This window comes from Salmo salar, chromosome 11, assembly GCF_965601325.2.
Source record: "Salmo salar chromosome 11, fSalSal1, whole genome shotgun sequence".
NCBI classification, from domain to species: Eukaryota; Metazoa; Chordata; class Actinopteri; order Salmoniformes; family Salmonidae; genus Salmo; species Salmo salar.
The window spans coordinates 11,372,332-11,387,534 of NC_138301.1; the positions used below are offsets into that span (position 1 = coordinate 11,372,332).

Sequence of the window (15,203 nt, forward strand, 5' to 3'; positions counted from 1 at the left end):
AAATATCTTTACCTTTACTCAAGTATGACAATTGAGTACTTTTTCAACCACTGGAGATATGATGATGAGCCTTTAGATGTTATTTAATCTGATCATTTGGTGTTACTTAAACTGATTATTATCTGAGTAAACAGATTATTTGGTGTAAACACAAATCTGTTGAGTATCTAAATGAGGGAATCAAGTAGCTCATCTTGAAGACCTGAAAGGTTGTGCTGTGGGCACAGGTTCCCAGGTTCCCCTGACTCCATTTAATGGCCCAGAATGATTGTCGGAGTGTACAATTCTGTTTTTTCTGCCTGCTGATGGCTGAGGAAAGGGGGTTGGACAGTGTGACAAAGGCCTGATCTTCCCCATACAGACCCCATGCTGGGGCTGTCATCAGCACTCTCTCTCAGAGGAAGAACGCTATGCTTCCCACACATGCATACACACACGTACGCCTATGAACAAACAAACACACACATCGTGGTGCGCACGCACACACACACACACACACACACACACACACACACACACACACACACACACACTCCTACACCAAGAGACACATTGAGTATGGTCAGCTTTAAAGAGCTCGCTCACCCCCAGTAGTAGTTTCAAAGAGGAGCGAGTGATCTGCAGAGGAAGGGAATCACAGGCCTTTCAGTGGCCATTAGGGCTAACACCATGGATCAATAACGAGTCGTACTACCACTGAGGTCTGACTAATAGGCTTCTGCAGGCCCGCATATAATGACAGCATTAGCGCAGATTCCCAGTTGGATAGCACGTTGGGAGAGAATGATGAACCAGAGACAGATGGAGATAGAGAGAGGGTGATGCAGAGGGGGGAAATATGTATCTCATATTAGTTGACGTGATCGTTGAGAAAATTATGTTTTTACAGGAAACATCCCCTTTAGTGTTGAATGATCATATTGGTACAATCATTTACATCATGTTCCTTTAGCTGACATTTTTAGGGAACAGTTCTGGCTCAAGCTACAGAGGAAGTAAGTAGTCCCTTTAAATTAAAAAAAGCAGACCATGTGGTTATAAGAAAACAGCAAATTCACCACAGTGTGTTTTTGCATGAGGAGAAAAGTCTGGACTCACATTTGGATGTATCTATCCACCAGGCTGATTCTCCTGCTTGACTAATAAATAATGTTGAGTTTGCCTTGTGGCCACCTGACACCCATTAGCTGTTAGCCCAACTGAGGGGCTGGAGTTCGGGGAGCAGCAGCGTGTATCTTCTCTCTCTACACATTCACAGTTTTTAATATAGGCTCATGTTGTTGGTAATCTGCAGCCTCCAATTCCAGGATGTTGGCTTGGGTTTCATTTAATTACTGTCTCAATGTATCTTCCTCATTCTCTCCAAGTCAGTGCTCGCTTGTCTGACTGTGTCCAACAATGTGAATGTAAAAAAAGCTTTGTATTCTGTAGAGTAATACATTGTGTGTTGTGAAATGTGGAGGGGAATGGGCAGTTTTACTTGCTACTCGAGATAACATGGCCTTTGAATTGAGTACACATTTTCCTTCCTGTTTTCTTTTAAAGGCACCACTGAGAAATAGCTAAATAAACGAGGGCCTTTCCACATATGAAAAAAGGAACAGGAAAGCACTTTTAGCTCTGTGCCAAAGCCTTAGTATAGAGTGCATAGTGTTAGAGTAACCAAGCAATGCAGCTGGGGATGGACAACTATGCAACTTAAAGGCAGTGTTTAAATCAAGATGCAAGCAGGGCCTCTACCCCAAACCACAGGTCACAGAGACCCTATCACAGAGAGCGAGAGCGAGAGAGAGAGAAAGAGAGAAAACGAGAAGAAGAGAGAGAGAGAGAGAGAGAGAGAGAGAGAGAGAATGGGCTGTTTAAAGGAGAAAAACCTCACCCCCCAGTGTAATATCCTCAGTCTGGGTTGAGGTACTGCAACTGGATTCCTCATGTTAAAATGTCCACACTATGATCCCATCCCCTCAGAACGGCCTGAACCAATGAAAACTTGGCAAACACATGCTGTTGCCGACAAGCATTTTTCTAATTTAAGTAAGGGGAAAATATGTTAATATTTGGTGCTGTGGTTTTTTCTTCAGTCCTTGGTTACATAACTGTTGGGTTCGGGCAATTTTATTTCTCCTCCTATGAGCAAGTATTCAATACAGGTTAGCTAGGGGAGCAGGGGAAGTTTTAAACCTCTTGGTCACAATAGAGTTTTTAGAGGTGATATTGACAGTAGAGCTGGTCTGTTTTTGTGGAGAAAAACGCAACCTTTGAATAATGCAAACACAACCAAACCCATGGGAGTAGATATTGGATATACATGATTTCTGTGTCTACAGACTGTAACAGATACTGTATATCCTAGAATTTGTTCTGACATATGAATAGCCCGCCTATCCCTAAAAATGCATTTTGTTATCTATTGACAAGTTAAATAGTATGTGTACAGTCGTGGCCAGAAGTCTTGAGAATGACACAAATATTAATTAAAGTTAAAGTCTGCTGCCTCAGTTTGTATGATGGCAATTTGCATATACTCCAGAATGTTATGAAGAGTGATCAGATGAATTGCAATTAATTGCAAAGTCCCTCTTTGCCATGCAAATGAACTGAATCCCCCAAAAACATTTCCACTGCATTTCAGCCCTGCCACAAAAGGACCAGCTGACATCATGTCAGTGATTCTCTCTTGAACACAGGTAGGAGTGTTGACGAGGACAAGGCTGGAGATCACTCTGTCATGCTGATTGAGTTTGAATAACAGACTGGAAGCTTCAAAAGGAGGGTGGTGCTTGGAATCATTGTTCTTCCTCTGTCAACCATGGTTACCTGCAAGGAAACACGTGCCGTCATCATTGCTTTGCACAAAAAGGGCTTCACAGGCAAGGATATTGCTGCCAGTAAGATTGTACCTAAATCAACCATTTATCAGATCATCAAGAACTTCAAGGAGAGCGGTTCAATTGTTGTGAAGAAGGCTTCAGGGCATCCAAGAAAGTCCAGCAAGCGCCAGGACCGTCTCCTAAAGTTGATTCAGCTACGGGATCGGTGCACCACCAGTACAGAGCTTGCTCAGGAATGGCAGCAGGCAGGTGTGAGTGCATCTGCACGCACAGTGAGGTGAATACTTTTGGAGGATGGCCTGGTGTCAAGAAGGGCAGCAAAGAAGCCACTTCTCTCCAGGAAAAACATCAGGGACAGACTGATATTCTGCAAAAGGTACAGGGATTGGACTGCTGAGGACTGGGGTAAAGTCATTTTCTCTGATGAATCCCCTTTCCGATTGTTTGCGGCATCCGGAAAAAAGCTTGTCCGGAGAAGACAAGGTGAGCGCTACCATCAGTCCTGTGTCATGCCAACAGTAAAGCATCCTGAGACCATTCATGTGTGGGGTTGCTTCTTAGCCAAGGGAGTGGGCTCACTCACAATTTTGCCTAAGAACACAGCCATGAATAAAGAATGGTACCAACACATCCTCTGAGAGCAACTTCTCCCAACCATCCAGGAACAGTTTGGTGATGAACAATGCCTTTTCCAGCATGATGGAGCACCTTGCCATAAGGCAAAAGTGATAACTAAGTGGCTCAGGGAACAAAACATCGATATTTTGGGTCCATGGCCAGGAAACTCCCCAGGCCTTAATCCCATTGAGAACTTGTGGTCAATCCTCAAGAGGCGGGTGGACAAACAAAAACCCACAAATTCTGACAAACTCCAAGCATTGATTATGCAAGAATGGGCTGCCATCAGTCAGGATGTGGCCCAGAGGTTAATTGACAGCATGCCAGGGTAGATTGCAGAGGTCTTGAAAAAGAAGAGTCAATACTGCAAATATTGACTCTTTGCATCAACTTCATGTAATTGTCAATAAAAGCCTTTGACACTTATGAAATGCTTGTAATTATACTTCAGTATTCCATAGTAACATCTGACAAAAATATCTAAAGACACTGAAGCAGCAAACTTTGTGGAAATTAATATTTGTGTCATTCTCAAAACTTTGGGACACGACTGTACATGCCGTAATACCTGTACTTGTTTTGAAACAGACAGTATCATGATGATGCTATGAAAATATCCGCTTGAATCAATGCCTGCACTGTGAGCAATCTACTGTAGCTTGTCAAGCTTACTTTAGTCTCACTGATGATCTCTTGATTGAAAAGTAAGGGGGATTTAGATAATGATAATTTACAGATCGTTTCCTGAAATAAATAGGGAAATCCATCCAATTTTATCCTGTTTTCATATACACTGTAACCATTTGAACCACAGAACGCTTCAGATGGGAGAGAGAAAACAACCCAGCGTGTCCATCCACCCAACCCCCAGCTCTCAAGAACATTCCTTTCATAAATCTGAGGGCCTGAGTATTCCTTGAAGAAACCGGAGCGAGAATTCAGGGTTGCTATGTGGAGGAGCTCGTTATGGTGCCGTTGGAAGACGCTTGGGAACCTTCGATATCTCCATCGAATCTTCTTTCAGATTTTGACCCACTCTCTATAAATTCTGTAGGAGATTCCATATACAGTACATATGCCATGGACACTCATGAACACAAACACAGACTCATGAACACACACACACATACACATACACAAACGTGCATCCACAAACACATAACATTTATCTCCCTTGTGCTAATGCATGTGCATTGGTACCTACATGACAGATACCCTCTAGCCTCTTTTAAGATGTAGGTGCAAGCACCATGCTCAGGAGCATTCCGCAAGGGCCGATGAAGTAGGTGTCAGAACCTTCTACGACCGTTTTATCCTTCTCTTCCACCCTTGCCATCCCCCTGCCCAATTTCAGCCCCTGAAACAGTATAAAAATGTCTCAAGGCAAAAGAGAGATTATCTCATTTGTCATGGTTGTGTTCTCCTCTGTGCTGCGTCAGTGCTCTTCCTTTCATCCCAGACCCTCATCCCCCACTCACTCCCGCCAAACCCCTTGAAAGCCCCTTCCTCCTCCAAGAATACATGCCCCTCCCCCAAACCCCCTCGCCATTTCAATCTCTGAAATGTGGGGAGTGTGTGCTGCCCACAGAAATAGAATGAATAGAACAGGGTCCCCATTCAAGTCAATGACGGTATAATGGGTGGACTGGCAGCCATTTTGAGTGTACCCATGCCAGGAAGTGTACCCTTGAATCTGCTGTGATTTGTAAAGTCAACTCAACTGACAAAAACAAAAAATACATTCTATTGTATGAGCCACATCAGTTAGCATCATTTGAATGAACATTCTACATCACCATGGCAATCCAGCATCATTTGACAGAACATACCAAATTACCTTGGAAATGATTGCATCACAATACCAGGCAGCCATTGCAAGTGTACCCATGAGTTTACCAGTCAAATAGATGCGGTACATTTACATTTTAGTCATTTAGCAGACGCTCTTATCCAGAGCAACTTACAGTAGTGAATGCATACATTTCATACAATTTCATCCATTTTTTTTTTCCTGTGCTGGCCCCCCGTGGGAATCGAACCCACAACCCTGGCGTTGCAAACACCATGCTCTACCAACTGAGCTACAGGGAAGGCTGCCTTCAGCTCATCTGCAATGTAGAGACCGGTGTGTCTGTTGTCCCTTGTGTCTGTGCTCTTGTAGAATACTGGTTGAGGGGTGAAGATGATGTAGTTCATTATTCCTTGCCCACAAACATTCGACCACCCATCAGAGATGATTGCAATACAGTCTGATTTTTCTATGATTTGCTTGACCTTCACTTGAACTCTGTTGAACTCTGCATGATGCCGGATTGGTGCAAATTCAACAAATTTGATTTAACAAAGTGGATATTTGTCAAATCCATCATGATTGATGTATTGTAACAGGCCCACAATGTGGTTACTAAAGTCCAATTTTCATATATTTGGCCGTTTTCACTGCATAACATTTAGAAGTTGTTCCCTTTCCGGTTTAGAAGAAGTGACTGCTAAATGCTAACTCCTGTTCGTATAAGCTGGTAGCATAGCTACATGTAACATAGAGAAATCGGTGGTGGTAGTCAAAGTCGTCTTTTAACGTCTTTTAGCATCCGCTACAAGACCATGGTGATTGCCTACGGAGCTGTGAAGGGAACGGCACCTCCATACCTTCAGGCTCTGATCAGGCCCTACACCCAAACAAGGGCACTGCATTCATCCACCACCCCTACCTCTGAGGAAGCACAGTTCCCGCTCAGCCCAGTCAAAACTGTTCGCTGCTCTGGCACCCCAATGGTGGAACAAGCTCCCTCACGACGCCAGGACAGCGGAGTCAATCACCACCTTCCGGAGACACCTGAAACCCCACCTCTTTAAGGAATACCTAGGATAGGATAAAGTAATCCTTCTAACCCCCCCCCCCCCCTTAAAAGATTTAGATGCACTATTGTAAAGTGGTTGTTCCACTGGATATCATAAGGTGAATGCACCGTTTTGTAAGTCGCTCTGGATAAGAGCGTCTGCTAAATGACTTAAATGTAAATGTAATGTAACTGCAGTACTGTTGATTGGTGACGATGACATGAGAATGTTTTGGGGTTGACATCTATACAAGCATTATATTATGATTTTTACCCAAACATATTGTGAAATACACATACAAACATTAGCCTAAATGTAGGCAAATTTTGCTGGGGGCAATGAGGAGATTTGGGATCTTTCCCGCATATTTCCGCATGTGTTTCCATGGCATTTCCATTGTTTGGGTCGAGTTCCATTGACCTCTTTACCGCATCTTTTGCCAGGGTCAGAGCTTCCGAGACCTCTCTATTCATTCTATTTCTATGGTGCTGCCTGCCTACCACAGCTTGGAGTTCGAGTGAGATGGGCTATTATGATGTAAGAGGTAGAGGAAGAGTCGACCTATGAAATGATCTGTCTGCATGCATTAACATGGTCAGATTTTTCAAACAAACACACGGGCATGCCAAGATTCACCAAACAAAATATTTGCAAGGCTAATGACCTCGAGGACATTGGTCTACAGGTAATACAATCAGGCGACCCCTAACCCACAAGAAACCTGGTCTGTACATAACTGTAGAAGTTCGAAATGAATCATGTTCTGTAGATAATGTCTCCGACTGCTGATATTGGTGCACTCAATCTATCAGCCAAAAACAATAAAGCACTGGACTAATTTCAGTTTTCAAAGATCTCCATTGTTTGCACCTAGGTTTACTTATTATAATCAATCATAAAAGTATCTTAAAATACAGTTGAAATAATTGTAACATGCTAAAATGTATTAAAATGACCTGTCATTATACAATAAGGCCCTGTGTCAAATGACTTTTGCCTAATTTATATAGAATACATAACAACAAAAGAACAATCAGGTATAACAGTCTTTTTTTATTCTCCATTCCAAGCCATCAATGAACATTCCTTACTGTTTGCACCATTATAAAAGGCCAAAACTTTTCATCCATTATTTTTTCATATAGTTAAGGAAAGGATATGTGAAAGTCTAAATTAGATCACTATTGAATGCTATTCCGATAAACCATTTTTAAAATTCATCAGGCTCACACACAAAGACAAGACTACTCATTCCATTCAAAATTTCCAATGTCAATGTCACGTTTTTTTTCTCTGTTGTCCAGTTTTTTTTCTCCTGGTTTTCCTATACTCATCCCTCAAATTTTGCTGGCTTTCATCTCACCACAAATGCTGCAAACACAGGCTGCCCCTCTGCAATGATGTGTGGGGCACAAAGACTCAACACTGCATCCATGTCTCACATCTCTTCCTACATGTACCTCACTCCCCCTCTCTACACTTGAGTGGTTGTATTTCCTTTTAGTTATCTGTATACTCCTTTGCCACAACGGACATTTTTATATTTATCTTCAGAAGCTTGTGTTGGAGGTTTTTTCGGATCATTAGGGACTTCACATTTATATTAGCTTCAGACCAAGTCAACAGCCTGACTTATTGCCTCACCGATTGCCTCAGGAATCTGGATGTCGCCAGTCAGGTTCAAGTCCTTTTTTAATTCACAGTCAATTTGCACTTCAACGGCATCCTCTGGCTTGTCAATGCCGTTGACACATTCCTTTTGCTGTGGCTCCGGGGCAGACACGGCAGCTAGCTTGGCTGCCTGCTCCTGACACTCCCCATTGACCTCAGGGGCAGAAGGCTCAGCAGTAGCCTCCGCTGCGGAAACATCTTCCCTGTTGTCCAGCACAGCATCCTGTGGCCCAGCGCTGGCCTCCTCTGCAGCAGCAGGTGCAGCAGATTCTGAAATGATGATCTCCGGGATGGGTTCTGCAATGTCGGCAGCCTCTGACTCTGCTGCCTCTACTGCATCAGCAGCTTCAGGTTCAAGCTCCGCTACGGATTCTTCTACAGGTAGGGGGAGCTCTTTAGCGGCTGGTTCTAGGACGGATTCTGTTTCTGCGGCTGCCTCTGGATCTGCGGCTGCCTCTGACTCTGACACAGCTTCTGCAATTGATGTAGGCTCCTCCTCCAGTGTGGGTGAAGCTGCTTCTGCCTCTATTGGTGCCTCGGGCACAGCCTCAGGTTCTGGGGCCTCCCCTGTAACAGTCTCTGTTTCAGGCTCTGGAGCAGCATTTTCAGGTTCTGTAGTGTCTGCCACCTCTGTGACTTGTTCTGTAGCCTCAGAATCCTTTTCTGGTGCTGCGGTTAGTTCCACAGAGGCTGCCGCAGGCTCTTCTGATGCAGGCTCTTTTGGTGCTGCCTCAGGCTTTTCTGGTGCAGGCTCTTTTGGTGCTGCCGCAGGCTCTTCTGCTGCATGCTCTTTTGGTGCTGACGCAGGCTCTTCTGGAGCAGGCTCTTCCACTGCAGGCTCTTTTGGTGCTGCCACAGGCTCTTTTGGTGCAGGTTCTTTTGGTGCTGCCGCAGGCTCTTCTGGTACAGGCTCTTCCACTGCAGGCTCTTTTGGTGTAGCCACTGTTTCGTCTAGTGCCGCTGGTTCTTCCGGTGCCTCTGTTTTATCTGGTGCTGTTACAGGTTCCTCTGGTGATGCTGCTGATTCCTCAGCTGCTGCAGGTTCTTCCAGTGCTGACACTGGCTCTTCTGGAGCTGCGGCTGGTTCCTCTGCTACTGCTGCAGGTTCTTCCGGTGCCAACACTGGCTCTTCTGGAGCTGCAGGTTCTTCTGGTGCTGCAGCTGGTGCTGGCTCCTCTGGTGCTGCAGCTGGTTCTTCTGAAGCTACTGGTTTTTCTGCTGTTGGCGCTGATTCTGCCATTGCTGCCACAGGTTCATCTGGTACAGTTGCTGGCTCTGCGGTGGCCCCCTTGGCCACAGCATCTATAGCTGACAGGGCCTCTTCTGTCACATCTTTGATGGTTACCGCTGCCGACTCCACTGCTCCCTCTACCGCAGCAGACACCTTAGGAGCATCCTTCGCTGCCAACTCAGCGACCGGAGCTGGTGCTTTGCTCTCCACGGCATGGGCCATGGCCTCAACGGCACTCACAGCAGCCACAGTAATCTCCTCCTTCTTGTCCTTTGGGTCGCTGACATCGTACCCCTTCTTCCTCTTGCTCAGCTTGCCTCCCATGGTGTCTCCTAAAAGTGAATAATAAAATCAGAATGACTTAACAAGTGTGACAGGTTGTTGCGTTTGATCATCTATGCATAGTATATATCCATTTCCTTTAATTACCCACCACAAACCTCAATACCAAGTTAAAGCGGAATAAAATTCAAAGCATTGCAATCATGCCAACATAGTGCCGCCTGTCTCCGTTGTAAGAAAGCACTCAGTCGGGCTTTAAAGGGGGAAGGCATTTCAATCTGGAGACCACACTCTGCCAAATACTATTGGCTAAAAAACAAATGACCACTGCATGGGAACTACTCCAAGTTCTAAACTATCCAGTGCTCTTGTATAAACCACAGGACAAGACACCCTCTCTGGAGTCTTAGGTAATGTTATTATGTGCCAAGTGAGCCTCCCATTCTACTGTTGCCCTTTAATGGTCTGTTTTAGTTGTACACTTATTCCCACTGGTATACTTTTAGAATAGCAGGTTAGAGGCACAGTTAGAGGAGGAAGGGGGACTTGAGCTCACAAAATAAAGAAAAAAACACAAATGTTTTTAGCTATAGGTTTTGGGAACCTAGTGAGCACTTGTTGTGCAAGGACCTGTTCAACAAACCTGGTGAAAATTATTGTATAATCTGCTAACCCTCTATAGCTATCTAGTGCACTGTACATAAGTAAGGGATAAATCAACGAGGGGCTATGCGTTCTGTGGAAAATAATGAACGACGTGGAATGCCCTTTAGCCAATCAGAAACGAGTATTGAAACAATGCCATGGTATTATAAAAACGACAGGTTGGTGAGACATTTTTTGGGGCTATGGTCTGGATTTTCTCTATCGTTTAGTGCAAGGGTTAAATAAGATTCAGGCCAGGGTAAGAATGGATAAGATAACATGTTATTTTACAGACCACAAACTCCTGTTCTGCACACTCCTGTTACTTTGCAACCACTAAAGCATGGGAATGAATTAAGGGATAATCAACAAGGGGCTATGCGTTTGGAGTGGAACTGACATTCCACAGAGATGCATTATTTTCCAGAGAATGCATAGAGCCCAGAGTTGATTATCCCTGTTATACCATCCCTTTTATACTTTTTCCTTGTAGAAATGGGTTCAACATCCACTGAGGTAGCTAGCTAGCAAGTTTACTAGATAGCTACAGTAGTTACCATGGTAACCAAACAAACAGACGCCCTAGTTTAGCTAACCAAGCCATCAGGCCTAGCTTGCTATTATGAAAATCGAATTCAACAATACCAATACTGTTTTCAATTTGACTTTTGCTTTCAAAAGCAGCTCAAACAAAACGTGTAAAAATGAACTATAGCCATTGATTTCTATTATGCAAAAAATACCTGTGTGTTATTTAAGCAATAATGCCCAAGGGGGTGTGGTATATGTCCAATATAATATGCTAAGGGCTGTTCTAAAGCACGATGCAACTCGGAGTGCCTGCATACAGCCCTTAGCCATGGTATATTGGCCATATACCACAAACCCGAGGCGCCTTATTGCTATTATAAACTCCTCGCCAATGTAATTAGAGCAGTAAAAATACATGTTTTTTCATACCCGTGGTATACTTAAGCAATAAGGCATGAGGGTGTGTGGTATATGACCAATATACCAAGGCTAAGGGCTGTTCTTAGGCAGGATGCATCACGGAGTGCCTGGACGCAGCCCTTAGCCGTGGTATATTGGCCATATACCACCAACCCCTGAGGTGCCTTATTACTATTATAAACTGGCTATTAAGGTAATTAGAGCAGTAAAACTAAATGTTTTGTCATACCCGTGGTATACTGTCTGATATACCACTGCTGTCAGCCAATCAGGATTCAGGGTGGGAACCAAACAGTTTATAAAAGGAAATAATGCATGCTCTAGAATGCCCTTCAAGCCAATCAGAAAGGACTATTCAACAATGCCATGGTATAATACTGAGTAGTAGTATTCCCGAGTAGTAGTACTATACATCATCCACTGATGACAACAAAAACATATAGCTAAACTACTTTAGCTATACATATAGCTAAACTAAATATGTGTGTAGGGTTAAGGTTATCACATTGGTCTCACTCACAAAATTGTGTTTATTTTACTCCATTGCCATACTTGTAAGAGGAAGAACTGATTTCAACATACTTCAACTTCCCTTCCCACTATCAGAAAACCGAGAACTGGAAGTTAAATGTTATCTGAGAGATTATGTTTGGTGATAATAGTACTAAATTATTCCTTTAGATAACAGTAGGCTGCCTGTCACAGAAAACAATATTTACCATGGGTATGGATATACTAAAAGGCATTACAGGTTACAGGTTTCTTCTGCCTGACATACAGTTTTAAGTGAAGCCAAAAGGTCGAAAATGCTCAACATGCAGGCGGTTTTCAAAAAATGAAGCAAAACTAATCACGAACGTAACAATAGACTATGACATTTTCCGCAAGTACTTGCGGATTGACCATTATCCAAAATGTCACAAACATAGTTGAATCTAATCTGTCTTTCTTGTTAGATGGGTGAGAGAGCGACTGCCATATAGCATATGTATTTGAACTGCAGAACACACGGGCGTGATCATAATAGGAGCTGTCCATAGTGCTGCATTAGGGCAATCAAGAAGGGATGCGGACAGAGGGAGCCATGCGGGAGGCCAGCGCAGGCTATGGGCTGTACAGCTAAATCCATGCTGATATCAGAGCAGCGACGGGTCCCCTCTACTAGGCTATCGGATAAACAGGCTTTCATATTCCTCCCAATTACTGTCCATATTTGAGCATCGCTATAGCATGCGAATTAAGTTAATTGCGCGAGTTATTTATATGTTTGACTCAATTAATTTACTCAGTTTACATTACATTTGCCTATACCAACACATTAAAAGAAAACAGTCAGACATTTCGAAAAGAGATTTCAAGATACATCTGCCAAAAGCACATGACAATGTTCATACACTGGGGAAGTACATGGAGCCTATAGGCGACGACGGGATGAAATAGTACTGGTTTAGGGGTGTGAGGGATAAAATAATTACAGCAGTATGATCACACACAGATTACTGTAAACACTACCGGTTAGCCATGTATTATTTTCTATTAAAACTCCAATCGGGCTGAAGACACGTTAAATTACGATAAAGGAAAATGCTCAGGGAATTGTACAACTCCTGTTGCACCAGCAAGGCTCTGAGAGACAGGCATCCTAGATGCCTGCTACAGAATGAAGTTAACTGTGAAATCCACCTGATTGTAAAAAAGTATCACTTTTATAGTTTGGATGGATGGCAGTCTTTGATGTTTGTCATTATACAACAAATATAAGTAATGATTTAAAACGATATATTATCGACAGGGAAGGCACAAGCGCAATGACTCCATCCCCCCCAACCACATAACCCCGCGACTCTACTCTATCTACCCTGTTCGTTAATGTTGCCATACTGTCTAGTGGGGCCCCACAGGCGTGTAGAGTTACGATGGAAAATATGTTTGTCTTTTTTCTATTAAGCTTGAATCTTGATTTGTCATCTTACTCTACACTTGATATTTTTTCAATGTATTACATACATTGATTTGGGCACGCACAGCCCTGTCACCCTGATGCTTCTGGATCAAAAAAAATTCTACACCTCATAGCGCAGACAAATTGTTAAAATCCCAGGAAAGACTGGAACATCCACATAATAAAACGCAAATCGTGGCTCGAAGATGTTGAATGTGAAAATCTACGCACGCACCGGTAGGAATGCAAATACATGAACAAAAGAGAACAAAGGATAGCTTATCCAACTCTTTCTCCCTTCTCTATTCTTTATTCTCCAATTTACCACAACAGCAGGCTATATGTTATCTTATATTCTCCAGAATAAAAAAAAGAACATACAAAAGCTGAAAAATATAGATACAAAGTTCACTAACCTGGATTTCTGCCTTAAACCCAAACGATAAGGAGAGTCGAGGAACTGATGTATTCCCTTGCAAGACTGAGCACGGACTGATAATAGAAAGAATCTTGCGACTGAAAGCTGCACCGAAGTCCTCCTCGCTCCCTGAGGTGCAATCTAGGACTGTGATTTTTTGAAGAGTGCCCCTATAGGTTTTGCCAGACATCATTCGCTATCACAATCTATCCCACAATCTCGGAGAAAGTGGGGTAAATTTAGCAATTTTTTACATTCAGCATCACTCTGTCAAGGGAAATATAGTATTATTTCTAACAAAGATATCTAGGCTACATATATTTCAGGATGTTGTGTATCCCTGGAAATATTCAGAATTCATGTAAAACGTTACATTTTTTAAAACATACTGTAGGTTGTTTTCTCTTAGCACAATTTACCCCTGATATTGGGTAAATTGAGCCGCAGGACAGGGTAAGTTAAGCCACCTACACATTTCTGTACTGAATGAAATATGACCTATGTCTATCTCAGAGGAGGCTGGTGGGAGGAGCTATAGGAGGACAGAATAATTGTAATGGCTGGAATGGAACCAATGGAACAGAGTCAAACGTGGTTTCCATATGTTTAATGTGTTTGATACCCTTCCATTTATACCATTCCAGCTTTCACAATGACCCCGTCCTCCTATAGCTCCCCCCACCAGCCTCCACTGGTCTATCTTTATTTCCCAAACACAATTCAACACAATCACAATCCCTTTTTTGTTTTTTAATACATTTTAAGCATCTTTTAATAACACAGGCTTAATACCTAACAAACAATGTACTTAAAAAATTAACACTTTTAACATAGGCCAGGCACGTTGGTTACCTCATATCCCAGCGACAATGAAACGCTACTAGCGCACACCGCTAACTAGCTAGCCATTTTACACCGGTTACACTCACCCCCCTTTGACCTCTTCCTTCTCTGCAGCAATGTTCCGGGTCAACAGCATCAATATAAAAGTGTTGCTTCCATCCCTCTCCTTGCACCAACCTGGGCTTGTTACCTTTCCCTCCACAAAAGCCTAGCATAGCAAGGGAATCATCTACTTCAAGGTCTCAGAGTGAGTGACTTCACCGATTGAAATGCTAAAACCTCTGAAGGATCGTACCCTTTTTTAACATTTTCGCCTAAAATGACATACCCAAATTAAACTCCCTGTAGCTCAGGACCTTAAGCAAGGATATGTATATTCTTGATACCATTTGAAGGGAAACACTTTGAAATTTGTGGAAATGTGAAATTAATGTAGGAGAATATAACATATTAGATCTGGGAAAAGATAATACAACAACAAAAAACAGTAGGGGATCAAACTGTAGAACCAGTTCCTACATTTGAAAATAAAAATGGATTTCATCAAACAAAACTATGCCACATTTTATCTCTGGGACCCTCAGGATGACAAAACAGAGCAAGATTACTGAATGTAAGTACATTATTTACCTTCAGAGGTGAATGTATCAAACCAGTTGCCATGATTAAAGTTGTTTGTTGTTGTGCACTATCCTCAAACAATAGCATAGTATTTGTTCACTGTAATAGCTACTGTAAATTGGACACTTCAGTTAGATTAACAAGAATTTAAGCTTTCTGCCCATATAAGACATGTCTACATCCTAGAAAGTTGGCTGTTACTTACAACACCATTCTAGTCACATTAGCGCACGTTAGCAGCAACCGTCCTGGTATAGGGACACCGATTGAGGAACTCTTAACACAAAAAATTCATTTGACTTGGTGAAA

General features: G+C 42.8%; 1 protein-coding gene across 1 annotated transcript; it reads right to left on the bottom strand.

Moving 5' to 3' along the window:
• Positions 1-7,323: 7,323 nt before the first annotated feature.
• Positions 7,324-13,571, bottom strand: si:dkey-56m19.5 (uncharacterized). Its single transcript, XM_014126479.3, has 2 exons — positions 13,429-13,571; positions 7,324-9,524 (listed from the first exon to the last, which is right to left on the bottom strand). Exon 2 carries the CDS (start codon positions 9,514-9,516, stop codon positions 7,900-7,902), a length of 1,617 nt encoding a protein of 538 aa, XP_013981954.2. The 5' UTR covers positions 9,517-9,524; positions 13,429-13,571; the 3' UTR covers positions 7,324-7,899.
• Positions 13,572-15,203: the final 1,632 nt, after the last annotated feature.

What these genes read in the sequence shown, in the direction of transcription:
- si:dkey-56m19.5 (XM_014126479.3), bottom strand. Translation starts at nt 9,516, where the DNA reads ATGGGAGGCAAGCTGAGCAAGAGGAAGAAGGGGTACGATGTCAGCGAC.